Source organism: Salvelinus alpinus, chromosome 2 (genome assembly GCF_045679555.1).
Source record: "Salvelinus alpinus chromosome 2, SLU_Salpinus.1, whole genome shotgun sequence".
NCBI classification, from domain to species: Eukaryota; Metazoa; Chordata; class Actinopteri; order Salmoniformes; family Salmonidae; genus Salvelinus; species Salvelinus alpinus.
In genome coordinates this window covers 89,573,147-89,599,372 of record NC_092087.1, presented here as the reverse complement: position 1 = coordinate 89,599,372, position 26,226 = coordinate 89,573,147, and the positions used below count along the sequence as shown (strand labels likewise).

The 26,226-nt window shown below is 40.8% G+C and overlaps 1 protein-coding gene and 1 pseudogene across 3 annotated transcripts; both read right to left on the bottom strand.

Moving 5' to 3' along the window:
- Nucleotides 1-10: 10 nt before the first annotated feature.
- On the bottom strand, nt 11-14,090 carry avpi1 (arginine vasopressin induced 1). Of its 3 annotated transcripts, none has more exons than XM_071389844.1 (3): nt 13,853-14,090; nt 1,769-2,254; nt 11-1,133 (listed from the first exon to the last, which is right to left on the bottom strand). In XM_071389844.1, the coding sequence occupies exons 2-3, from the start codon at nt 2,125-2,127 to the stop codon at nt 905-907; spliced, it is 588 nt and encodes a 195-aa protein (XP_071245945.1). In that variant the 5' UTR covers nt 2,128-2,254; nt 13,853-14,090; the 3' UTR covers nt 11-904. The 3 variants fall into 3 exon arrangements, with proteins under 3 accessions (XP_071245945.1, XP_071245946.1, XP_071245944.1); XM_071389845.1 differs by lacking the exon at nt 13,853-14,090 and adding an exon at nt 3,460-4,026 and having other exon boundaries at nt 1,769-2,133; XM_071389843.1 differs by lacking the exon at nt 13,853-14,090 and adding an exon at nt 3,460-3,824.
- A 1,354-nt stretch (nt 14,091-15,444) lies between these two features.
- Nucleotides 15,445-22,587, bottom strand: LOC139541584 (zinc finger matrin-type protein 4-like; annotated as a pseudogene).
- Nucleotides 22,588-26,226: the final 3,639 nt, after the last annotated feature.

Below are 26,226 nucleotides of genomic sequence, written 5' to 3'. Positions count from 1 at the left end.
TATCTTGTCGTTTGTTTTGATAAATGTGTTTTATTTAGAGAGAAGACTTTATTCTTATTCCCCCCCCACTTTATTTGGTGACGACATTCATCTATTTGTCAGACAAAGCTATGCACACAAATACATATATGCAAGTTTACTTTGACAGATTTGCATGTCAACCATAACCCTTAAATGGATATTTCACTCAAACTAAATCGTAGTTTTATTCATTAGTCCACTGTTGGACCACTTTCAGTACAGAGTGATAACTGTCATGTGTTTTACATCATATGATGCCAAGCACATCATCACAGTTAATGCTCTGTAAATGTCTTGCCATGTTGTTTAGCCTACAACTAAACCTGAAAGGACTTGGATATCTACCAGGTAGAGCTTTGTTACAGAGAGAACAACTTCTAGTGTTACTGGCTTTTCTACGAACTCCGTGCCTTTGGGATTTTTGGACCACACACACAGGCCGTGTTCGAGAGGGTCAAAACCGCAATGTATCATGGGTAAATTGTAACTGACCGACTATTGTACAAATGAGTTATTTGACGCAAGGTGATTTGTAGATTCGACAGTGGCCTGCAGTCGTTTTGATGCTCTCGAACACAGCCATAGTCACCTGCCAATAGTGTTGTAGATCTGTCTGATCAGTCAGTGAACAGTGACAGGATTGATAATGTTCTGAAACAGTCACTGTGATGTCGCCAGTTCTCTCCCCTCCTTTGGTTAAAGTGACAACGTCTCGACAAGTAAGGTTATGTTGACAACATACTTCATTTAACTCCACACATGGCAACTGTATTGAACGACACCTCGCTCTGATTGGTGGGAATGGAAAAAGGACCAATTACACAGAGCAGCTTTATGACACGTTTTAAGTTCAGCAGGTCAGCGCTCATTTCTCTCCATTGGCTCAGTGTAGAATGCGATGGAGGTAGCGTTCTGGGTCCCTGGTTCCCTCCTGCCTCGTCGTGGCCCCCAGCCTCTCCAGATGGGGTCTCTCTGAGGGCCTCTGTGTGTCCGTCAACGGGGCGCCCCCCTCTGCACCTGTCGACCCTCCAGGGAGGGGGTCCAGCTCTCCAATATCACTGGGGTCCTCCTCTTCATTGTCCTCCTCATGGTGGTCCAAACCCTCCTTAATCCTGGAAGGAGAGGGAGAGTGCAAATAGGGGAGGGAGGGAGAGCATGAATGGGAGGGAAGGAAGGAGAGAGTGAGAGATAGAGAGAAGGGAAGTCTCTTTAAAACAAAGTCACAGTGGAAACAACTGGAAGTGGTATTTCAGGCACAACCCTGCTTCTACCTATGCGGTTGCTTCAGGGCCTGTATGTATCAAAGCTTTCAAAGTAGTAGTGCTGATTTAGGATCAAGTTTTGCCTTTTGTATCACAAAGAATAAGATTAGATGGACATGGGGGATCTGATCCAAGATCAGCACTCCTACTATGAGATGCTTGATACATAGGGCCTCAGATGTGCAAACACTGACATGGGATGGAAGAAGAGACCATAGAGATCATTAGAAGCCTGACTACCACTAATTTAATCGATTTGTCAGTTAAACGGAAGTTAAATGTGGAGTGTCTGTCTAGTCAGGTGGAGGATGTAGTTAAAGGATTTGAGCTGATCTGTCTGTTGATGCCAGACCAAATACCCTTGACCTGGTTTCCACTCTCTTTAATTATCTGTCTCTGTCTCCTCTTTCCTTCTCTCGTTGTGCTCTCTCTCTCCATCTGTCTCTAACTCCTTTCTCTCCCCTCTATCCCTCTCTTTCTCTTACCTGAGGTGTCCAAATGCTTTCAGCAACTTGGGTTCTCTGTGTCCCTCCGTCCTGATACCACTCCTGCTTCTGGCTCTCACCCTGAACCCCACCAACGCCTGGGCCAGCCCTGCATCCATCTCTCCCTCCTCCCTCTCCTCCTCTTCCTCTCCTCCTCTGTCTCGCTCTTCTCTGCCCCACACCAGTCTTGCCCGCTGCTCTGCGTCCCGGTCCCCGGCCACATGGAACAGCCGTCTTAGCTGACGCAGGTTTACCCCCGCGAAGATGTTGGAACATCCCGACTTCCTGCTTCGCCTCTTTTCAGGCTGCCAGAGCAGGGACGGACCATCCACCACAGAGGGGGGTTCCGGGTCCTCCATAACTGTCTGAGAGAGGGGAGATGGAGGGGTGAGGAGAGAGGGAGGGATAGGGATAGTAGGAGGGAGATCAGGTTGATGAGAGATGGATTGAAAGAACAGAGGGATTCCAAGACAACTCCGTCAGCACCTGCAAACAAACAGACATCAATCATTAGCTAAACGTCGCTAGCCCCTGACCTGTGCTGGCAACTGCCCAGCAACCTAGATACTCTGTTTGTGGGATGACAGCATTATCCTTGGGCCTCAGACCACACAATGTCTGCATCCCAAAATGGCAACCTATTCCCTATATAGTGCACTCTGGGCCCTGGTCAGAAGTAGTGCACTACATGAGAATAGGGTGCCATTTGGGATGTAGCCAAAGACACTCTGTAGGTTGTCAAGGAAACACACGCACACATGCAGTGTAAGCCTGCTTAGAGAGAGGGGGGAGAGGAAGGAGAGAGAGAGGGGATGAGGAGAGGAAGGAGAGAGAGAGGAGAGGAAGGAGAGTGAGGGGAAGAGGAAGGAGAGAGAGAGAGAAGAGGGGAGAACAGAACGTTTAAAAGCTGGTTGTTGACTCCAACAAGGGATAAAGAGTGGATGTTGGACTGAGGCCCTTTGAGTTGTTACTAAGCAACAGTGAGACATTATCTTATAGTTCAACTATATTACAGGGCAGTTGTATTAGTATAACACTGGCACTGTCTGAAATACTGATGTTGACAGAAATAAAGTGAAAGCAACGGTTAAACAAAGCAACGTTCTCTCACTCAAAGAGCATAAAGAGTTTAATGAGGAGAGGGTGGTGTCTATTAGGCGTAGGTCATGGCTTAACTTTCATAGACACAGGGACGGCCACAGATACAATGAAGCATGACACTGTCTGATGCGCTAAGATTAGTACACCTAGTGTAAAATCATGTAATTATAAGTAGTATATAAAATGACCAATTGTTTACATAATGAGTAACTTGATGAATATCATTGATAATAGCCTACATCAAGGACCAGCAATAATTAATTATTATGCTTGACAGTCACAGGGGGAGCCACTGAAATGTGGGAATGCCTAGTTGTCTGGAATTATAATTGACCTACCCACCCCGCAGCGAAGCGCAATCTGCTCCATAGGCGCGCATTTTGCCGAACAGTTTGCTGCGGGACGCCAGATGTTTCATGATCGAACAGATTTGCTTAAAGTATGCCTACCAATAACGTACAAATAATCTTTATAAAATAGCATGACGTGTTGTAAATCAACATCTAACGTTACCTGCACAACAAAATCAATGAGCTATTAGTCAAGCGGATTTGCTGAGTGACAGCATCATAGAGATTACAAACTCTTACCCCTTCAGCAAATGAACGCAGTAAAATCTGACACCTGCTCAGGCTTTGAGGAGATGTAGATACGGAATTTCATATGGAAATTGACATTCTCCGCTACTTTATAGTAGCCTTCTTCTGCTGTCAAAGACGAGAAGCAAACAAAGTTTTTCTGTGTACTGTGCGCTTCAGCCCTCACAAAGAACTCTCTCACTATCTCATCCTCTCTTTGTCTCGCTCTCGCTCTCGCTCTCTCTCGACAACTAATAGCAGCACTTGGGACACTCACCAGTCCCCTCCCATTCGACCCGGGCGACCCCTTTCTGACCAATCACAGGCTTTGAGAGAGACGCGTCAGCAACTGTTTAGATCACACTTTGACGTCATCGGCGCGTGTGCTTACCTCAAAGCCAGGGTTGCCATGTGTGTGATGAAACTGTATCGGTGTATCGGTCACGGACAAGGTTTTGGGCTACCTCTAAATTGCACGGCTGCCGCCATGGCATTTCTCTTTATTTTGTATAATATTGTTTTATATATCTTTCACTGTGACCTGCTGCTGACTATCAGGCAGTGAGCAGGCTGTTACTGAGTGTGTTCATTTTTGATTGTTTATTTCACTTTTGTTTATTATCTATTTCACTTGCTTTGGCAATGTAAACATATGTTTCCCATGCCAATAAAGCCATTTGAATTGAACTAAGTGAGTGAGTGACAGACTGGTGGGGAGGGAATGAGGGCCGGAAGGGGGGATTGGGTGTGTGTGTGTGTGTGTGTGTGTGTGTGTGTGTGTGTGTGTGTGTGTGTGGAGAGTACTGTTGAGTGAGAGCTGCAGCTGATTTATGGAGACAGAGCAGCACACTCCTTGACAACTTTTTACCAATTGTAGGTAGGCTATTTAGCTGTCATTATGGAGACACCTACGGTACATTCGAAAAGTATTCAGACCCCTTGACTTTTTCCACATTTTGTTACACTACAGCATTATTCTAAAATGTATTAAATTGTTTTTTCCCCTCATCAGTCTACACACAACAGCCCACAATGACAAAGCAAAAACAAGTTTAGAAGTATTCAGTACTTTATTGAAGCAGCGATTACAGCCTGGAGTCTTCATGGGTATGACATTACAAGCTTCACACACACCCGTATTTGGGGAGTTTCTCCCATTCTTCTTTGCAGATCCTGTCAAGCTCTGTCAGGTTGTTTGATCGGGTTCTGGCTGGACCACTCAAGGACATTCAGAGACTTGTCCCAAAGCCACTCCTGTGTTGTCTTGGCTGTGTGGTTAGGGCGTTGTCCTGTTGGAAGGTGAACCTTCACCCCAGTCTGAGGTCATGTGCACTCTGGAGCAGGTTTTGGTGCCAGGTTTCCTCCAGATGTGACGCTTGGCATTCAGGCCAAAAAGTTCAATCTTGGTTTCATCAGACCAGAGAATCTTGTTTTTCATGGTCTGAGAGTCCTTTAGGTGCCTTTTGGCAAACTCCAAGCGGGCTGTCAAGTGCCTTAAGAACAGCCCTTAGCCTTGGTATATTGGCCATTTAACCTACCAAGCCTCCTCGGGCCTTGTTGCTGAATCATCGCAGTCAAACAAGTCAGACATCCATTGTTGTGGCGAGTTTAATAAGGGCAAATCATATTTTACGTTGGGACATATTATTAAGCTCGCAATAATAATCATTTTAATGGAAAACTTTTCTTCTGTCGTTACAAATTACGTTGATATTCCTTCTTAATTCGCTAGGTAACGTTATGGGAAAGGGTTTGTTGGAGAAATGTGGCAAATCATTTCTTGCTGCAACAGAAATGTTGACCTAGTTTTCAGACCCCGTGGGAGGGTTTTTGAGGGGTCATTGTCATTTCACCTGGACCTGGCAACCCTGCTCAAAGCAGAGAACAGAAGAAACCATCAGGAGTGTAATTAATCCATGTGCCGTTCCTCCTCCACAGACTATCTATAATCATCATAACAGTGTGTAATAAATTGTGTAAGACAGGATAAATGCGTCCGCAAGCTTCAGTTCGGCTGGCGTCTAGCCGAAGTCAGTTAGGCAAACCGAACTAGTATGCTCCCATGCACTCAAAATAAAAAAATGTAGTATCCTTTCTGGATCTCTTCAAATAGCAACGGCCAAACAAGAAAGTGACGACACACCCAAACAAGGAAACCGAGGTAAAGTTGGTTTTATATTCACACATTCGGATATTCAACAGACATTCATCAAACATTCAACAGAAATTTGCCAAAAGCCATTTAAAATGGTAAAAATCAATAACTAATTCATTGATTGTCACAAAACTGGAATTTTTATTCAAAATAAAGGTTGTAAAAGTATGCTAGACATTTAAATAATAAACCATATCTATTTTTATGTTTCTGATTTGATGGAAATACACAAAATCTTTAAATTCAATTTAAAGTGGTGTAAATCAATAACAACTAATTCACAGTTTGTTGCAGAATCATCAAAATAGGTATGAGTTATTCTATAAATGTCTACTATACTTTTACAACCTTTGCTTTGAGTAAACATTCAAGGTCTGACTTGATAGAAATACATAACATCTATAAAATGCCATTTCTGTCACGTGTGCTCCCTCTCCGGCCTCTAGATCACCAGGCTGCTCGTTATGGCGCACACCTGTCACCATCATTACGCGCACCTGTGCGTCGTCAGACTCACCTGGACTCCATCACTTCCTTGATGACCTGCCCTATATATGTCACTCCCTTTGGATCCTTCCCCAGGCGTCATTGTTTCTGTTTCGTCTCTGTGCGTTGTTCGAGGTTCTTGGTTTGCGTTCTGTTTATTTTATTAAAACACTCACTCCCTGAACTTGCTTCCCGACTCTCAGCGCACATCGTTATAATTTAAAGCTATATAAATCAATAACGTTTTCACAGAAAAATCTAACTAGATGTGATTTATTCTATAAATGTCTAGCATACTTTAAAACCTCTACCACTTCTCTCTCCCAGATCCGGGATCCTCCTCATCAAAAAAGCTGACTAGCATAGCCTAGCCTAACGGGACAGGGATATCATATAATATAATTTTCATGAAATCACAAGTCCAATACAGCAAATGAAAAATAAACATCTTGTGAATTAAAAAAAAAAAAAATTAAAATGTTTTACAGCGAAAACACAATATGTATTTCTATTAGCTAACCACAATAGCCAAAGAATCAACCGCATATTTTCACAATGTTTCTACCGCATAGGTAGCTATCACAAAACCGACCAAATAGAGATATAATTAGTCACTAATAGAGGTCGACCGATTAATCAGGGCCGATTTCAAGTTTTCATGACAATCGGAAATCGGTATTTTTGGGCGCCGATTTGCTCTTTATTTTTTTATTTTTTTACACCTTTATTTAACTAGGCAAGTCAGATAAGAACACATTCTTATTTTCAATGACGGCCTAGGAACTGAGGCAGAACGACAGATTTTTAACCTTGTCAGCTTGGGGGATCCAATCTTGCAACCTTACAGTTAACTAGTCCAATGCTCTAACACTGATTACATTGCACTCCACGAAGAGCCTGCCTGTGCCGCGAAGAGCCTGCCTGTGCCTGTGCCGCCTGGCTCTTTGCGAACTAATTTGCCAGAATTTTACATAATTATGACAACATTGAAGGTTGTGCAATTTAACAGGAATATTTAGACTCATGGATGCCACCCGTTAGATAAAATACGGAACGGAATAAACGTTTTGTTTTCGATGTGATAGTTTCCGGATTAGTCAAAGGTATATGGTTTAGAGAGAAATAGTCGACACGTTATAATTCCTGTAATAACTTGACAGGGGTTCCTTCGTTATTTTACCGTTCATGTCTTCCATATAGAATGTCTTGATCTACTTCAAATAAGGTTTGTGTTTCGTACAGGCTTAAACCGCCTCGACGTTTTGATACCTGTGTAAATCTCACTAGGATAAGGTAACGTTTGTCAACATATTTTCATAAATCCACTCTACAAAAAAAATGATCTTCGCTTATATTTAGCCAATATTGATCAGAGTTACCTTGTCCTATGCATATCTACAGTTATAAAATTGGCAAGGTGGTGTAAGCCTACACGAAACACAGACCTTATTTTAAGTGAATCTAAAAATATCCTATGGAATAAATGAAGGAACCGCTTTTCAGATTTTGCTAGGTGTCATGGGAATTATGACTCGCACTTTGGTTGTCAATTCTTACCATGCCCATTATTAAAATAGGATTTCCTGCATATAGAAATTAAAGTTTTTGTTTTCAACATCCCTCACAGGTAACTTAAACTCTATTTTTATTCAAACAGTTGAGAGTATTTGTCTCCTAAGCACTCTTCAGTATCATTGTCACTTCAGCTGTGTGTGTGTGTATTTATGTATTATATTAAGTTAAAATAAAAGTGTTCATTGTTCATTCAGTATTGTTGCAGTTGTCATTATTACAAAAATGTGTGTGTGTGTGTGTGTGTGTGTGTGTGTGTGATATATATATATATATATAAAAAACTTTTTTTTATTTTTATAAATCGGCCGATTAATCAGTATCAGCTTTTTTTGTCCTCCAATAATCGGTGTCGTATCGGCGTTGAAAAATCATAATCGGTCGACCTCTAGTCACTAACCAAGAAACAACTTCATCAGATGACAGTCTTATAACATGTTATACAATAAATTTATGTTTTGTTCGAAAATGTGCATATTTGAGGTATAAATCATAGTTTTACATTGCAGCTACCATCAAAAATATCACCAAAGCAGCCAGAATAATTACAGAGAGCAACGTGAAATACCTAAATACTCATCATAAAACATTTATGAAAAATACATGGTGTACAGCAAATGAAAGATAAACATCTTGTGAATCCAGCCAATATTTCCCGATTTTTTAAGTGTTTTACAGCGAAAACACAATATAGCATTATATTAGCTTACCACAATAGCCAAACACACAACCGCATTTATTCACCGCATAGATAGCATTCGCAAAAACCAGCAAAAGATATAAAATTAATCACTAACCTTGACCAACTTCATCAGATGACAGTCTTATAACATCAGGTTATACAATACACTTATGTTTTGTTGGAAAATGTGCATATTTAGAGCTGCAAACCGTGGTTATACATTGTGAATATGTAGCATCGATTCACCAGAATGTCCAGAGCTATTTTGGACACTCACCTAATCTGACCAAAGAACTCATCATAAACTTTACATAAAAATACTTGTTGTATGGCAAATGAAAGATACACTGGTTCTTAATGCAACCACCGTGTTAGATTTTTAAAAATAACTTTACCATAACAAACAGCTTGCGTTATTGCGAGACAGCGCCCGCCAAAACGGCGGAGAATAGAAATAACATTTTCCACAGAAATACGAAATAACATCATAAATTGTTCTTACTTTTGCTGAGCTTCCATCAGAATCTTGTACAAGGAGTCCTAGGTCCAGAATAAATCGTTGTTTGGTTGTAGAATGTCCTCTTCTCCTGTCGAATTCGCGCCACAATGCTAGCCAATGTTGATGACGTTCCCAGTTTCTCTCGACGCAAAGAACGGAAAACTCCAAAAGTCCCAATAAACGTTGAATAATCTGATAAAACTCGGTTGCTAAAACCGGCTTTACGATGTTATTATCACATGTATCAAATAAAATCAGAGCCGGAGATATTAGCCGTGTATACCGAACGCTTATCAGAAGACAATATGGAGGTGCTTCGCGCGCCTAGGTAGAGAAAGGAAATTCCTGACCTGCCACTCCAAAAGCTCTTGTTCGACCTCAGATCAAGCTAGACACCCCATTCCACCTTCCACTGCCTGTTGACATCTAGTGGAAGGCGTATGAAGTGCATGCATATCGATAAATATTAGGCCATTGAATAGGCAGGCCCTGAAACAGAGCCTCGTTTTCAGATTTTTCACTTCCTGTATGGAAGTTTGCTGCAAAATGAGTTCTGTTTTACTCACAGATATAATTCAAACAGTTTTAGAAACTTGAGTGTTTTCTATCCAATAGTAATAATAACATGCATATTGTATGATCTAGAATAGAGTACGAGGCCGTTTAACCTTTACCGAACCTCAACCCCGGATCCGGGATCACCCCCCACCCCCCCCACACTGATTAGCATCGCTAGCATAGCGTCACAATTAAATAGTAGCATCTAAATATCATTAAATCACAAGTCCAAGACACCAGATGAAAGATACAGATCTTGTGAATAAACCCATCATTTCTGTTTTTTAAAATGTTTTACAGGGAAGACACAATATGTAAATCTATTAGCTAACCACGTTAGCAAAATACACCATTTTTCTTTGTCCACCATTTTTTCTCTCCACCACTAGCTATCACCAATTCGGCCAAATAAAGATATTGATAGCCACTAACCAAGAAAAAACCTCATCAGATGACAGTCTGATAACATATTTATTGTATAGGATAGGTTTTGTTTTGTTAGAAAAATTTGCATATTTCAGGTAGAAATCATAGTTTACAATTGCACCCACCATCACAACTCGACTAGAATTACTACAGAGAGCAACGTGTATGACCAATTTACTCATCATAAAACAGTTCATAAAAATAGACAAAGCATAGCAATGGAAAGACACAGATCTTGTGATTTCAGACAATATTTCAGATTTTCTAAGCGTTTTACAGCGAAAACACAATAAATCGATAAGTTAGCATACCACATGTGCAAACGTTACCCCAGCATGAATTCAAGCCAAAGAGAGCGATATCGTTATCATCGCCAAAATATATAAATTTTTTCACTAACCTTCTCAGAATTCTTCCGATGACACTCCTGTAACATCATATTACAACATACATATAGAGTTTGTTCGAAAATGTGCATATTTAGCCATAAAAAAACGTGGTTATACAATGAAAATAGTAGCAAAACAAGCCTGAAAATGTCGGACGCCATCTTTCAGAGTGATCTAGTTTAATCGAAAGCTAATCATATACTTGACTAAAAAATACAGGGTTGACAGGAATCGAAAGACAAATTAGTTCTTAATGCAACCGCTGAGTTAGATTTTTAAAATTAACGTTACTAGACATAGTGTGCGTTACAGCCAGACTAGTGCCGCAATAATGGCGTCACTAGTCGCCATTATTGAGTTTACATTTTTCCACATAAAAACGGAATAACATCATAAATAGCTCTTACTTTTCGACGAGCTTCCATCAGAATCTTGGCCAAGTGGTCCTTTGTCCAAAAGAATCGTTGCTTGGTTGTAAAACGTTGCATTCAACTTCGGATATAGCAGCTAACAATAGCTAACAATAGCTATTTTGCCCCAGCATGTCCAAATCCTCACGACGCAATACTGAGGAAATTCCGAAAAATAGCAATATACTCGCATAATCTGATATAACTCGGTTTAAAATAGCTTCGTTATGATGTTTCTAACTCCTATATCGAATTAAATTACAGACGGATATATCTAACGTTGATTACTGGGCGTTTGAAAATGGCATCCTGAGGTCCTCCTCTGCGTAATGGTCAGCGTCGAAAGGAAGGCTACCCTCACTCCTTGGCCTTTTATAACCTCTGAGAGCTACGCAGAAAGCCCATTCCACTTCTCATTGGTTACTGACATCCAGGGGAAGGCGGGTGCAGTTCATGTCGTTCCATAGGATACACACAGACCTTAAAAACTGATCTGAGACCAGAGCTTCGCACTACCTGTCATGGATTTCGCTGTAGAAAGAGTTCTGGGTCACCCACAGACATAATTCCAACGGTTTATGAAACTAGAGAGTGTTTTCTATCCAATAGAATTAATAATATGCATATTGTACGAGCAAGAATTGAGTACTAGGCAGTTTAATTTGGAGACGAAAAAATGCTAATTCGAAACAGCACCCCCTGTAGTCGCAAGAAGTTAAATTGGGCACGATTTTTTCCAAAGTGAAAATAGCACCCCCCTATTGACAAGAAGTGTTAACAACCTTTTGTTTTGAGTAAACATTCCAGTTTTGATTTGATAGAAATTTATAAAATGCAATTTAAAGAACTATAAATCAATAACTAATTCACCGTTTGTCAGAAATATCAAACTAGCTATGATTTATTCAATAAATGTCTATACTTTTACAATTTTTGTTTTGAGGAAAAAATCCAGTTTTGATTTGATAGTGGTCAAAGTTGTAACCAGTCTGTAATACCCTATTAGAAGGGGCCTGGTATATTAAATTAGACTACAGGAAAAAACTAAGGGATGATGGGGTCAGACCTGACTAACAAAGAAGACAGGTGGATGGATCAAGAGGATGAACACATGAAATTGTCAAGAAATTGAAGATCTCGTACAACGCTGTGCTCTACTCCCATTCATTGTCTGTGGGTGACAAAGAAGGACTTCAACAAAGCCAAAATAGAAAATTATTGGAAGGGTCCTCTTTGCTGTTAAATTAGAGACGTAAAAATAAATTACTGTTGTGCCTTTAAACTACTTTAAATTGTGGAACTGATTGATTTGGCATACAATTTAAGATTGCAAACATTGTCCAACTCCACATAGAACAAATTCCACATGAAATTAACATTTCTTTAAAGTTATTGCAAATGAACGCATATTTTATTTTTTGCTGCGACAATACACTGAATAAGTTATTGATTTCTTCATCTTTAAATGCAATATTTGAGATTTTATGTATTCTATCAAATCAAAACTAGAATTTATAGTCAAAACAAAAGGTTGTAAAAGTACGAGAGACAATTATAGAATAAATCATAACTAGTTTGATGTTTCTGTGACAAACTTTGAATTAGTTATTGATTTATTTCGCTTTGAAGGGCATATTATAGATTTTATGTATTTCTATCAATCAAAACTGGTATTTTTACTCCAAACAAATGTTTTAAAAGTATACTATACATATATAAAGTTACTAATATGTAGTGTGATGATTCTGGGACAAACGGTTAATTAGTTATTGATTTAAACCGCTTTAAAAGGCATCTTAAAGATTTGATGTATTTCTATCAAATCAAGACTTGAATTTCTACTCAAAACAAAAAGTTGTAAAAGTATGCTAGACATTTATAGAATAAATCACACAGTTTGATGTTTCTGTGACAAACGGTGAATTAGTTATTGATTTATACCGCTTTTAATGGCATTTTATTGTTTGTATGTATTTCTATAAAATTAAAACATGGAATTTTTCTGTAAAACCAAGGTTGTAAAAGTATGCTAGACATGTATATAATAAATCATACCAAGTTTGATGTTTCTGCGACAAACGGTGAATTAGTTATTGATTTATACTTATTTAAATGGCATTTAATAGATTATCAGATCAATGCAGATGAAGAGCATTAGATGAACCCGTTTTCGACTATTTACAGGATGCAGATGAAGTGTAGTGTACTGTTTTTAAAATATATTTCTTTATATATGAATTACAAATCAGCCTTTAACTAGTTCAATCATGTTTCTAGTCTATTAGTTACAATGTGTAACCATTGATGTCTCAGGACCAAGATTGGTAAACACTGTTGAAGTGTATAATTGTAATACATACATGTAGACACAGCATCATTCAAAGACTGGAATTTGATACTCCTGGTATTGGATATGACTGAAAAATGATCTCAAAGACATTCATACCTTAACTGCACCTTTATTTGCCAAGGTAGAGTACATGATCAGTTAATATATTAAATGTACAGACTACAATGTGGGGATCTCATGCATGGTAATAATTGAATATATTAAATGTACAGACAACATTGTGGGGATCTCATGCATGGTAATAACTAAATGTTTATACGACTTGCATCCTTGGCACAAAGTTAGATTATATTATACTCAATCCATAGGCTTCATGAATGTCATTCAGACTGTTTTGAAGTTGATACAACCGGCTATGATAGCTGAGGTTCATATCTAGGTTCTGAACTAATATGTATACCAAACGTTTGGGTCCATACACAGACCGGCTAGACAGCTAGCTACACATCCATAGGCATACAGGTATTTTTTATCCTCCACTGCACAATAAGCAAGGACATAGCTAGCTCGTTATTTCATCTCACTGCATTGCATGACAAATATCAGCAAGGCAAGCTGTACATTCAATTTGCAGTAAATGCTTTAGCTAGCTAGATTCTTTACGTCCACTGTTTCACAAGACGACAACCTGGTTTGCTGGTTGTTTCAGGAGTCCCTAAAACATTAAAACAACCAGAATTACAATGTCATTCTCATGTCACAACACCCATGAAGCTAGCTAGCTGGCTAATGTTAGCTAGTCAGCTAAATCGCGATTCTCGTAAATGAACTTTATGATTTTAAAAAATATGCATAATCGTTTGTCTCTACATTAACTAACATATTCCTGTCAACTTTACATGTTTTGCACGATTCGTTATGATGTTATAATCGCTTACATGTGCTTCCATCCTAGTATATTTTTGTCCGCCATCTTTGCTGAAGAAAGAATAACATTCACTAGCGCGTGCAGCAGCCTCCCCCAGGTCCCAGTGCCCGTTAAGAAGTTTAAAATGTGATGGAAAGGTTGACGCAAAAAAAGAAGTCGTAGAGAAAATATTTTGATTTATTTAGCGAGGGCTAATGAATATTTTAGGAGCCCCCAAGTTCCAAAAGAGTCTCTCTCTCTCTCTACCACTATTACTACCTCTATTACTACCTCTGTCACTACCTCTGTCACTCCTCTATTACTACCTCTGTCACTACCTCTGTCACTACCACTTTCACTACTACTACTACTACTACCACATTCATGCATATCCTGTTCACTTCCTGAATGCCTTCATGAAAACACAAGTCGACTGTAAATTAATTGATGATTAAACCAATATATTAATATGCACAATTATTTTCCCCTTTCTCTTCATGCTCAGCTGGTTCCACAGAAGATTCCCCACACACGCACGCGTGCGCACGCAGCCTGGACCTGCTAGAGCAGTACTGCCAGACCTGGGCCCTGGCAGTAAACCCCAAAAATACTAAAATAATGATTTTCCAGAGAAGATCCAGATGTCAGGGAATTAGACCAAAGTTCTCAATTGGTACAAAATATATAGAGTACTGCACACACTACAATTACTTAGGTTTAAAAATAAGTGTGTGTGTGTGTGTGTGTGTGTGTGTGTGTGTGTGTGTGTGTGTGTGTGTGTGTGTGTGTGTGTGTGTGTGTGTGTGTGTGTGTGTGTGTGTGTGTGTGTGTGTGTGTGTGTGTGTGTGTGTGTGTGTGTGTGTGTGCAACAGCAAATGTCCATTCAGGTCTACTGAAGTCAACAGCTAAAAGGTTCACGCACCACTGCTAATGGACCTATGGGCTAAATTGTGTGTAAAACAACCGTTCACAGGGCAGAAAATGACATCCACCCCTCCCCCCACCCTTCTCTCTCTCTCTTGCTGTCTCTCTCTCTCCCCCTCTCTCTTTCTATATCTCCCCCTCTCTCTCCCGAAGAATCATTCCATTACACTAAGAATCATTATATTACACTAAGAATCATTCTATTACACTAAGAATCATTCTATTACACTAAGAATCCTTCAATTACACCCCCAGAGAGAGATACATGTAAGTATGACTTGGAGAGACAAGAGAGAGAGACATGAGAGAAGAGAGAGAGAGGAGAGAGAGAAGAGGGAGAGAAACTAACAATGTTCTGCTTTAAAAAAGAAAGAATGATCTGATTAAAGTCAGAAATGGAGAAATACACAGCTCGTTAACCAAGCCTCCTAATTGGATCAAAAACATTTACTTATTAAATTTTTCACGATTCATAAGATTAATAACAATAACAACTACAATTTGCTCTCAACTTGGGATGCATCCCCAAAGGTACCCTATTCCCCCAATGGCACCCTATTCCCTATATAGTGCACTACTTTTGACCAGAGCCCTATATAGGGAATAGGGTGCCATGCCATTTAGGGCACAATACCAGTGTGGTTACAAATAGAAAGGAGAGAGGAATTGGCTGAGGCAGATTACATTAGGGGGTGGGGGTTAGATGTCAGAATTACAGGTAAAGATAGAGGTATAGACCGACCAACTGACTGACAGATAGACAGACTCACTCACTTGTTTTGGTGTCTGGAGCCCTGGAGATGTGCGTAGTACTGTTCTATTGAGTTCAGAGTGACATCACACACACTGTAACTGCTCCTCAAACCTGGAGGTACACAGGAACACACAATGGAACTGAATCAAATGATTGGAACTTGATCACAATGGAACCAAATCAAATGATTGGAAATGGATCACAATGGAACTGAATCAAATGATTGGAACTTGATCACAATGGAACTGAATCAAATGATTGGAAATGGATCACAATGGAACTGAATCAAATGATTGGAACTTGATCACAATGGAACTGAATAAAATGATTGGAACTTGATCACAATGGAACTGAATCAAATGATTGGTACACCTGTCTCCTGTGGACACGTCCTGGACTCCTGTGATATGATCTCTGTCTAATCATACAGGGCCGGCCAGAACGAATCAGTTGGATGGGCATTTGATTTCCAATGGGGGCAACTTGGTTCCACAGGACCTCCTATGTGTGAACTCTTGAGTGTAATTTAACTGTAAAAATGTATTCCCTTTTTAATGTGGCATGAACACAATCTGATTGTCAAACAAATCACTTCAAAAAGTAGGTTACCTTCACACTTTCGTCCAACATAATCCCACCATCTGAACAGTGCACTGTGCACCCGCCACCTTTCCTTCAATTGCAGTGGTGCAGTGCTATGTTTTTAGGTGAGGGAGCGCAAAATATACTTTTTTAAACGACATCCTAATTTCTCAATTAAAGTTTGTACAGACAGATGTCATTGTAGAACAGGCCTATGCATAACATTTATCTTCAAATTGCAACGTCTGCCGATGCCAACACATATTGTCTCAAGGACATGTGCTATTTTTATGTTACCCTCAAACACCAAGTTAGGCATACCTCATTTCAAAATAGGCCATCATCACTGTCACGTGTTAATTCACTCAGGAAAAAGCGCCTGATATTATATAAGAACGGCTAATAGTTAGTTAACACCATCTGCTTTAATTCACTCAGGAAACAGCGCCTAATATCATATAAGAACGTCTAATAGTAGGTCAACGCCGTCGGGAGCACAGGGACATGCCTGAGGGTCGTTTTGGCCTACCATGAATAGTCAACTTGACCAGCCATAATACAGCAAGCAGGAATGAGTTGACGGAGAATCCAAGCATCAGGGAGACTCTCACTCTCTCACTGCAATGTCCCCGAGCGAGGATGCGCGCGCCAAAAAGGACAACAGGTCTGTCCGCGACGCACATAGCAACGGTCTACCTGCTTCTCGACCAAAAACATTTCAGACAAGTCGCACGGCGCTGTGGACGGTCAGAAAAGGAAAGGTGGAGCAGAGAGGGAGAGAATTAAAAAGAGAAAGGCTCTTGCCACAGACGCAGATAAATGCTGCAAAATAAGCAACATGTTCGCTAGTAAGGGACCAGGTCAGTCAAAAACATTAGCTAAAAAACACGACACCCAGCACGGCTAGCTAAGTAGCCTTCTGTCTGATTGACTGTTAGTTGGCCTAGCAGAGGAAGAGGTACCATTCTATCTGACTGACTGTTAGTTGGCATAGCAGAGGAAGAGGTAACATTCTGTCTGACTGACTGTTAGTTGGCCTAGCAGAGGAAGAGGTAGAGGTACCATTCTGTCTGACTGACTGTTAGTTGGCCTAGCAGAGGAAGAGGAACCATTCTGTCTGACTGACTGTTAGTTGGCCTAGCAGAGGAAGAGGTAACATTCTGTCTGACTGACTGTTAGTTGGCCTAGCAGAGGAAGAGGTACCATTCTGTCTGACTGACTGTTAGTTGGCCTAGCAGAGGAAGAGGTACCATTCTGTCTGACTGACTGTTAGTTGACCTAGCAGAGGAAGAGGTAACATTCTGTCTGACTGACTGCTAGTTGGCCTAGCAGAGGAAGAGGTAACATTCTGTCTGACTGACTGTTAGTTGACCTAGCAGAGGAAGAGGTAACATTCTGTCTGACACAACGGCCGGTTATATCATAGCAATGAGTGCAACATAGCGATCATAATATGACATTGAAGGCAATATGTTTCAACTAGTAAAAAATGGTAAACCTGGACTATGGACTTGCCAGCATTCGGTCATGACTCATGCCACATAAGCTAGGGTAAGTGCACATACACTGTACAACGAAACAGGCTACAGTAAAGTAACCATGAACGTAACACAGTAGCCTGTGTGACACAGCACAGGCAATGACAAAGATCATTAGCGCCATTAGTACCAGCATTACAAGTTACTACAATAAGACCACTCTTAATTATTTCCAGAGCTGTATTAATGTAGCCTACTGATACACTAATGATAGTGAGTATGACAATAAGAGTATTTTCTTTGCAAAGGTGGAGAAGGAAGCAGCACTAGAGCTTCAGGTGCTCCTGCAGAACTGGAGATGGTGGTCAGTTCAGAGTCAGACCCAGAGCAGGAACCTTCAGGTACAACTTAAGATCACAAACCTAAACATGTAGGCTATGATTTTAGATGTTCTTTATTTATGAGATTATCAGTAGGACTGTAATCGGAGGGCATACAATTGATAACTGCACAAGTAATACAAGTTTAAGTTTAGGTTATTTACAATGTCAATCTCATTCTGCAGAGCAACCAGATGTGCAGAGAGAGAGAGGTTCAGAGCCCAGTACAGGGAAAATCCATTTGATTATTTTGCCCGTCCTCAGTCCAAGGATTTTGACTTCTTTTTTCAGTACCACCCAAAACAAACCCCTCAAAGAGTCATTCCCGATGTTTTCCACTCCAAAGATGGCACAAACAGAAAATGGCTGACATACAATGAAGTAACTCACTCCTTGTTTTGCTCAGTTTGTCTTGCATTTGCAAAACCTTCAGCCAGTGATAGTGCATTTGTCAAAGGAGGCATGCAGGTCTGGAAACATGCCCATCAGAGAGTACAGGAACATGAGAGAAGCAAGACCCATAGAGATAGTGCAGAAGCCTTTTTCCCTCAGAGCCAGCAAAGCAGACATCCGTACCCTTCTGAGTGATAAGCAAATGTCAGTTCAACGAGACCTGGTCACAAAGAGGAGGCAGGTCATGGAACGTGTGATTGATGTAGTTAAAGTTATTGGTAAATGTGGGCTCAGCTACAGAGGACACAGACATGAATCTGCATATAACTTGGAAAACATGGCTGTCAATCATGGCAAGTTTCTTGAGCTTATATTGTTGCTAAGCAAATATGATGTCAACTCAGTGTTCAGATAGGCTACTTGCTGATCAGTCCCAAATGTTTGTATTTTGTAATGTGGATAACTTTCTTCCCGGATGAACATAGTGGCCAAATGTATAATTAGTTTGGTACCCGCTACATCAATAAATAGGGTTAGCCTACAAAATTTGCGGTCTGGTGGTTTGCGTGAACGGGGTGGCCTGGGATGGAGTCAAATTCCGGCCTGAATTATTATTTCAGTCCGCCTCTGGTTAACACCATCTGCTTTAATTCACTCAGGAAACAGAGCTTAATATCATATAAGAACAGCTAACAGTTAACACCATCTGCTTTAATGATAATTCTTCACATTTAACAGGTGTCACGGCCGTTAAAAGAAGAGGACCAAGGTGCAGCGTGGTGAGTGTACAGTTTCCTTTTATTAATAAAAATGACGCTGAACAAAACAATAAACACTACAAAAACAAACCGTGAAGCTAAAGGCAATGTGCCCTAAACAAAGTCAACTTCCCACCAAGACAGGTGGAAAAAAGGGCTACCTAAGTATGGTTCTCAATCAGAGACAACGATAGACAGCTGCCTCTGATTGAGAACCACACCCGGCCAAACACAAAGAAATAGAGAACATAGAATACCCACTCCAACTCACGCCCTGACCAAACCAAAATAGAGACATAAAAAGGATCTTTAAGGTCAGAGCGTGACAACAGGTGAAATGTCCAAACTGCACGTCAATCATTTGATGTCAATCAGTTTCATTAGATCTTCTTGAATGACTGTTTCCTGAGTGAATTAAAGCAGATGGCATTAACCTACTATTAGCCGTTCTTATATGATATCAGACGCTGTTTCGCTCCGATGCTTTATCTGAGATTTATTTGTCTCTGTCGGCGTGCATCTAGGTCAAATAAATCATCTATATTTAAATATTTTATTTGGACGGTCAAGGAGGTACGGTAGGGTGGGCCATGCCCCCTAAAGCCACCATAACACTGGTCCTGTAATCATACTTTATATAATCTTAGACCCTGAGCCTAGCTACACCTGCCATAACCTTTGACCCTAGCTTGACCTCTATTCTCCCAAACCTCTGATCTCTAACAGCTGACCTCTAACATGTGTTCTGCTTCATATCCAAATTATCAGTCAGTTGTTCCAGAAGTCGTGCCCTGGCTGCATTCCTGACCCCTGACCTCTAATCCCTGACCTCTAACCCCTGACCTCTAACCTGTGTTCTGGTTGCTGTCCAGGTTATCAGCTAGTTGTTCCAGTAGTTGTCTCCTGGCTGCGTTCCGCTGGTGCTTCTTCCCCTCGTAGTGCTGCTGGGCCATCGCTGGGTTGTTGAACCATGTCCCACACAGGAAGCACGACCTACACGCTGTGTTGCCATTGGTCACTAGCCAGGTAATGGGAGGGGCTGGGGGAGGTGGCATTGGCAGAGGGGGCGTGTCGATGGACAGGGGGAGGAGTCTGTGACACAGGAAACAGGAAATAAGGAGTGCGTATTCATGAAACGTGTTTATTAAGGAAAGTGTGTGTGTGTATTGGAAAACGTGCGTGTGTGTGTGTGTGTGCTACCTGTGGGCGGGGTAGTAGAAATAGTAGGTGAGGAGCCCAACACTAGTTTGACGCTCTTAGCATGGGTCTTTCCCTGGTAGTGGGACTGGGCCACTATGGCTGAGGTAAAGAACATGTTACACAGACTACAACACTTGTTACCATCCACAGCTGTCTCCTCACTATCCTGGAGGAGAAAGAGAGAGGAGCGAGAGAGGAGAGAGAATGAGAGAGAGGTGTGTGTGTGTGTGTGAGAGAGATTCAGCCTCCCCAATTCATTGCAGAGATCAAAGGAAGCTGAGTTTTATCTGCAGACCCACAGGACTGCTGGACCAGTGCCCCCCATGGGGACAGAGCGCTTTGAATGTACACACACACACACACACACACACACACACACACACACACACACACACACACACACACACACACACACACACACACACACACACACACACACACTGCACGTACACGTACAAAGAGTTTCCCTAGCAGAGGAAGAGGAAGAGGTACCATTCTGTCTGACTGACTGTTAGTTGGCCTAGCAGAGGAAGAGGTAACATTCTGTCTGACTGACTGTTAGTTGGCCTAGCAGAGGAAGAGGTACCATTCTGTCTGATTGACTGTTAGTTGGCCTAGCAGAGGAAGAGGTACCATTCTATCTGACTGACTGTTAGTTGGCATAGCAGAGGAAGAGGTAACATTCTGTCTGACTGACTGTTAGTTGGCCTAGCAGAGGAAGAGGTAGAGGTACCATTCTGTCTGACTGACTGTTAGTTGGCCTAGCAGAGGAAGAGGAACCATTCTGTCTGACTGACTGTTAGTTGGCCTAGCAGAGGAAGAGGTAACATTCTGTCTGACTGACTGTTAGTTGGCCTAGCAGAGGAAGAGGTACCATTCTGTCTGACTGACTGTTAGTTGGCCTAGCAGAGGAAGAGGTACCATTCTGTCTGACTGACTGTTAGTTGACCTAGCAGAGGAAGAGGTAACATTCTGTCTGACTGACTGTTAGTTGGCCTAGCAGAGGAAGAGGTAACATTCTGTCTGACTGACTGTTAGTTGGCCTAGCAGAGGAAGAGGTACCATTCTGTCTGAGTGACTGTTAGTTGACCTAGAAGAGGAAGAGGTAGAGAGAGAAAAGGCATGCGAGAAAGACACAAACACTGACACACACAGACAGACGTACAGCGTTGTCAGGTCTCAGTCTCTTGGAGGGAGGTCCTCCGTCCTCAGGGTGAAGCATGTAGAAGAGACGGACCTTGTTGGCATGTTTCTTACTCTGAAGGACAAGAGACAAGACAAAGGACATTCCTCCATTCAGATCCTATCGTGTTGACGATCGCTAGCTACTGTTTTTAACACTTTCCCCGCTAGTCAGGTTGGCCTGATGTTGCATTTATGGCATTTTTTATTATTCATGGGGGGGCTTTTCATCAGTACATTTATGGAAAGAATGCATGCAAAGTTATGTAGCATTCGGTGCATGTCAGATCCACATGGGTAAATTGTAAGATTAAAATAATGCATAATTGCCATTGTAAAGTAGTCTTGCATAATTTAAAAAGGGAATTGAATACCTATATAACAATGCAGTACATTACAGACCCATATGCATGTGTGGATTGAAATGCAAGGGAAATATCAGGATTTTCACATCATTAAACTAACACATGATACATGTATTATATGACCGACACTGTTTCATAGCAGCCTGGTTGCAAGTCTCTGTAATGTTACAAAGAGTGGAATGTTCACTAAACAGACTACAACCCAGACTAGTTCCATACATGACATACGCACGATTTTCATAGCTTTGGGTGTCCAGAAGATAATTGAGTTCACAACTTTCTCCAAATGCAGATAAATGCTGGCTGCTAGCTAACATCAAGTAAGTTAGGTACCGGTGTTGTGCCGAAAATCACCCCTTCTAATTTCCTTCATTTTGTGGCTCGAGTCAAATACTTTCGGTGACACATCAGAGTCAAATACTTTCTATAGAACAAACTTCACGTCAGGTTAGGAAACAGAAATTAATAATTAATGTATGTGTGTTATATTAAACATAGAGGAGGGAGTAAAATGCTGGCAAGCAATAAACATTTCAGAACAACTATGTCTGAAATATTATCCTTACACTTTCCAAAATACTAGTTGAATAAGACATGGGAGAGATGACGAATTTTGGCCAAGAGATTTATTTATAGACTAACACAAAAATCAGTAGCGGATTTAGGTACAAGCGATATGGGCAGCCGCCCAGGGGCATGTTGCCAGGGGCAACATGGGGCCCTGAAGGAGGGGTTCGCCCAGGGCGCCATACAAGCTAGAACCGCCACATACACTTGAAACAAATAGCCAAACCGAAAACTGCACAACACCTGTGCCGAAGCAAATGCTACGTATGTATTATAGGTATAACATATACTTGATGTATTTCACCGAAAATCCCTCATATTTATTATAATTAATTGTTTTAAGGTTATTTTGAGATGTGTTACACTACTTTCAAGAGTGAACTATTGTTTTGTATTTCTTTCCTAAATTGTGTTAATGCTGTGAGGTCATCAACGGTAGCCATGCTCCTCGGTTTGCTCAGAGCGTGATGAGGAGAGGTATGTGTTATGTACGCTCCGGTCTTATGAATGCACATTTTCGCAAATGTACAAAAAAAGACAACCGAAAATTATATCGTCATTGATTTAGTGTTGCACTACTGTTTTTAGGAATATATATATTAGTGTTAATGGGGATAAAGTTCGAGTGCAACTTTGATAGCAACTTTGCAAGGCTTGCCCGGCCACCGTTACCTTTGCGGGAGAGGGTCTCAGGTGCAGACAGCGGGAGTTTTCTGACAGGAATTCTGCGCTCTTTTGTCTTTTATCAGGCAAATATACTTGTGTATGGCAGTCCAGACGGCAGCATCAACATTTGCTTTGGTTTTGTATCCATTCCATGCAGGTATGTTGTGAAATGTGACGATTTGATATTTCATGTTTAATGTGCTAATTAGTTAGCTGTTCATTTTGTTACTTGTCTGGGCATGTCAAAAATGGCGTTGTTGCCTCATTAGTATACCTCCGGTATAATGCTACAATAGTGCACTCTTAAGAACTATTTAGCATTTATTAGCGAATTATTTATGTACAACATTTATAAAATGAAATGTGAGTGTTGAAATAATGAACATGTACATTTTGTACAATGCATTTTTTGTTGTTGACGTGAGTTAGCTCAGAGCGTGATGAAGAGAGGCTAATACACGTGCCTCGACACCTGCATTGCTTGCTGTTTGGGGTTTTAGGCTTGGTTTCTGTACAGCACTTTGATATATCAGCTGATGTAAGAAAGGCTATATAAATACATTTGATTTGGTATACTTGTGTATGGGAGTCCAGACAGCAGCATCAACCTTTTGTTTTGTATTTGTATCCATCCCATGCAGTCACTAAGAGAGAGACAACCGTCAGAATTGTGTCCAGAGACTTGTCTTCCACCTACACCTCACCAGAACACAATGCAGAAAGGTACAGTACCTGTACAGTGCCTTTAACACGTGCATGACAGGGAGATGACGCCAGAGATTACATTGCATTACAATTTATCTCTTCCCCCTCTCTTTCTCTCTCCATCCCGTTTTCTATCTTCCTCTTTTTCTCTCCTTTTTCTCCTTCCCTTTCTTTTTCTCTTCTTTTCTCACTCCTCTTTTCTCTTCTCTCTTTTCTCTCAAGCTTTCTCTTTTATCCTCTATTTTCTTTCTTTTCTCTCTTTTCTCACTTTTCTCTCTCCTTTCTCTCCTTTTTCTCTTTCTATCGCTCTCCTTTCTCTTTCATTTATCTCTTACTATCCCTTTCTCTCTCCTTTCTTTCTCTAATTTTTCTCTTTTCTCTCCTCTTTTCTCTCTCAAATTAATTTTTTTTCTAATTCAAGCTGCTTTATTGGCATGTTAAAACAGTGTCAATATTGCCAAAGCAACAATGTATACATTGTAATACAATTATAAAAAATAACATACAGTGAGGGAAAAAAGTATTTGATCCCCTGCTGATTTTGTACGTTTGCCCACTGACAAAGAAATTATCAGTCTATAATTTTAATGGTAGGTTTATTTGAACAGTGAGAGACAGAATAACAACAAAAATATCCAGAAAAATGCATGTCAAAAATTTTATAAATTGATTTGCATTTTAATGAGGGAAATAAGTATTTGACCCCCTCTCAATCAAAAAGATTTCTGGCTCCCAGGTGTCTTTCATACAGGTAATGAACGGAGATTAGGAGCACACTCTTAAAGGGAGTGCTCCTAATCTCAGTTTCTTACCTGTATAAAAGATACCTGTCCACAGAAGCAATCAATCAATCAGATTCCAAACTCTCCACCATGGCCAAGACCAATAGAGCTCTCCAAGGATGTCAGGGACAAGATTGTAGACCTACACAAGGCTGGAATGGGCTACAAGACCATCGCCAAGCAGCTTGGTGAGAAGGTGACAACAGTTTCTGTGATTATTCGCAAATGGAAGAAACACAAAAGAACTGTCAATCTCCCTCAGCCTGGGGCTCCATGCAAGATCTCACCTCGTGGAGTTGCAATGATCATGAGAACGGTGAGGAATCAGCCCAGAACTACACAGGAGGATCTTGTCAATGATCTCAAGGCAGCTGGGACCATAGTCATCAAGAAAACAATTGGTAACACACTATGCCGTGAAGGACTGAAATCCTGCAGCGCCCGCAAGGTCCCCCTGCTCAAGAAAGCACATATACATGCCCGTCTGAAGTTTGCCAATGAACATCTGAATGATTCAGAGGACAACTGGGTGAACGTGTTGTGGTCAGATGAGACCAAAATGGAGTTCTTTGGCATCAACCCAACTTGCCGTGTTTGGAGGAGGAGGAATGCTGCCTATGACCCCAAGAAACCATCCCCACCGTCAAACATGGAGGTGGAAACATTATGCTTTGGGGGTGTTTTTCTGCTAAGGGGACAGGACAACTTCACCGCATCAAAGGGACGATGGACGGGGCCATGTAGCGTCAAATATTGGGTGAAAACCTCCTTCCCTCAGCCAGGGTATTGAAAATGGGTCGTGGATGGGTATTCCAGCATGACAATGACCCAAAACACACGGCCAAGGCAACAAAGGAGTGGCTCAAGAAGAAGCACATTAAGGTCCTGGAGTGGCCTAGCCAGTCTCCAGACCTTAATCCCATAGAAAATCTGTGGAGGGAGCTGAAGGTTCGAGTTGCCAAACGTCAGCCTCGAAACCTTAATGACTTGAAGAAGATCTGCAAAGAGGAGTGGGACAAAATCCCTCCTGAGATGTGTGCAAACCTGGTGGCCAACTACAAGAAACGTCTGACCTCTGTGATTGCCAACAAGGGTTTTGCCACCAAGTAGTAAGTCATGTTTTGCAGAGGGGTCAAATACTTATTTCCCTCATTAAAATGCAAATCAATTCATAACATTTTTGACATGCGTTTTTCTGGATTTTTTTGTTGATATTCTGTCTCTCACTGTTCAAATAAACCTACCTTTAAAATTATAGACTGATCATTTCTTTGTCAGTGGGCAAACGTACAAAATCAGCAGGGGATCAAATACTTTTTTCCCTCACTGTAGTAATATAAAATGGTAGTAAATGATAATACAAAAATAACAACAATAAAATGGTAAGTCAGTAGTAGAAATGTAATAAATATAAAAAGCTAAACATGGAATATGAAACTATAACTAACTCATCCAATTTGTAAGTCGCTCTGGATAAGAGCGTCTGCTAAATGACTTAAATGTAATGTAAATAACTAAATAACTGTCATCTTCACCATTACATCAGTACTACAACTACCATCATCATTACTACTACTACCACCATCATCATCATTGCCACTACTACCACCATCATTACTACTACTACTACCACCACCATCATTACTACTACCACCACCACTACTACTAC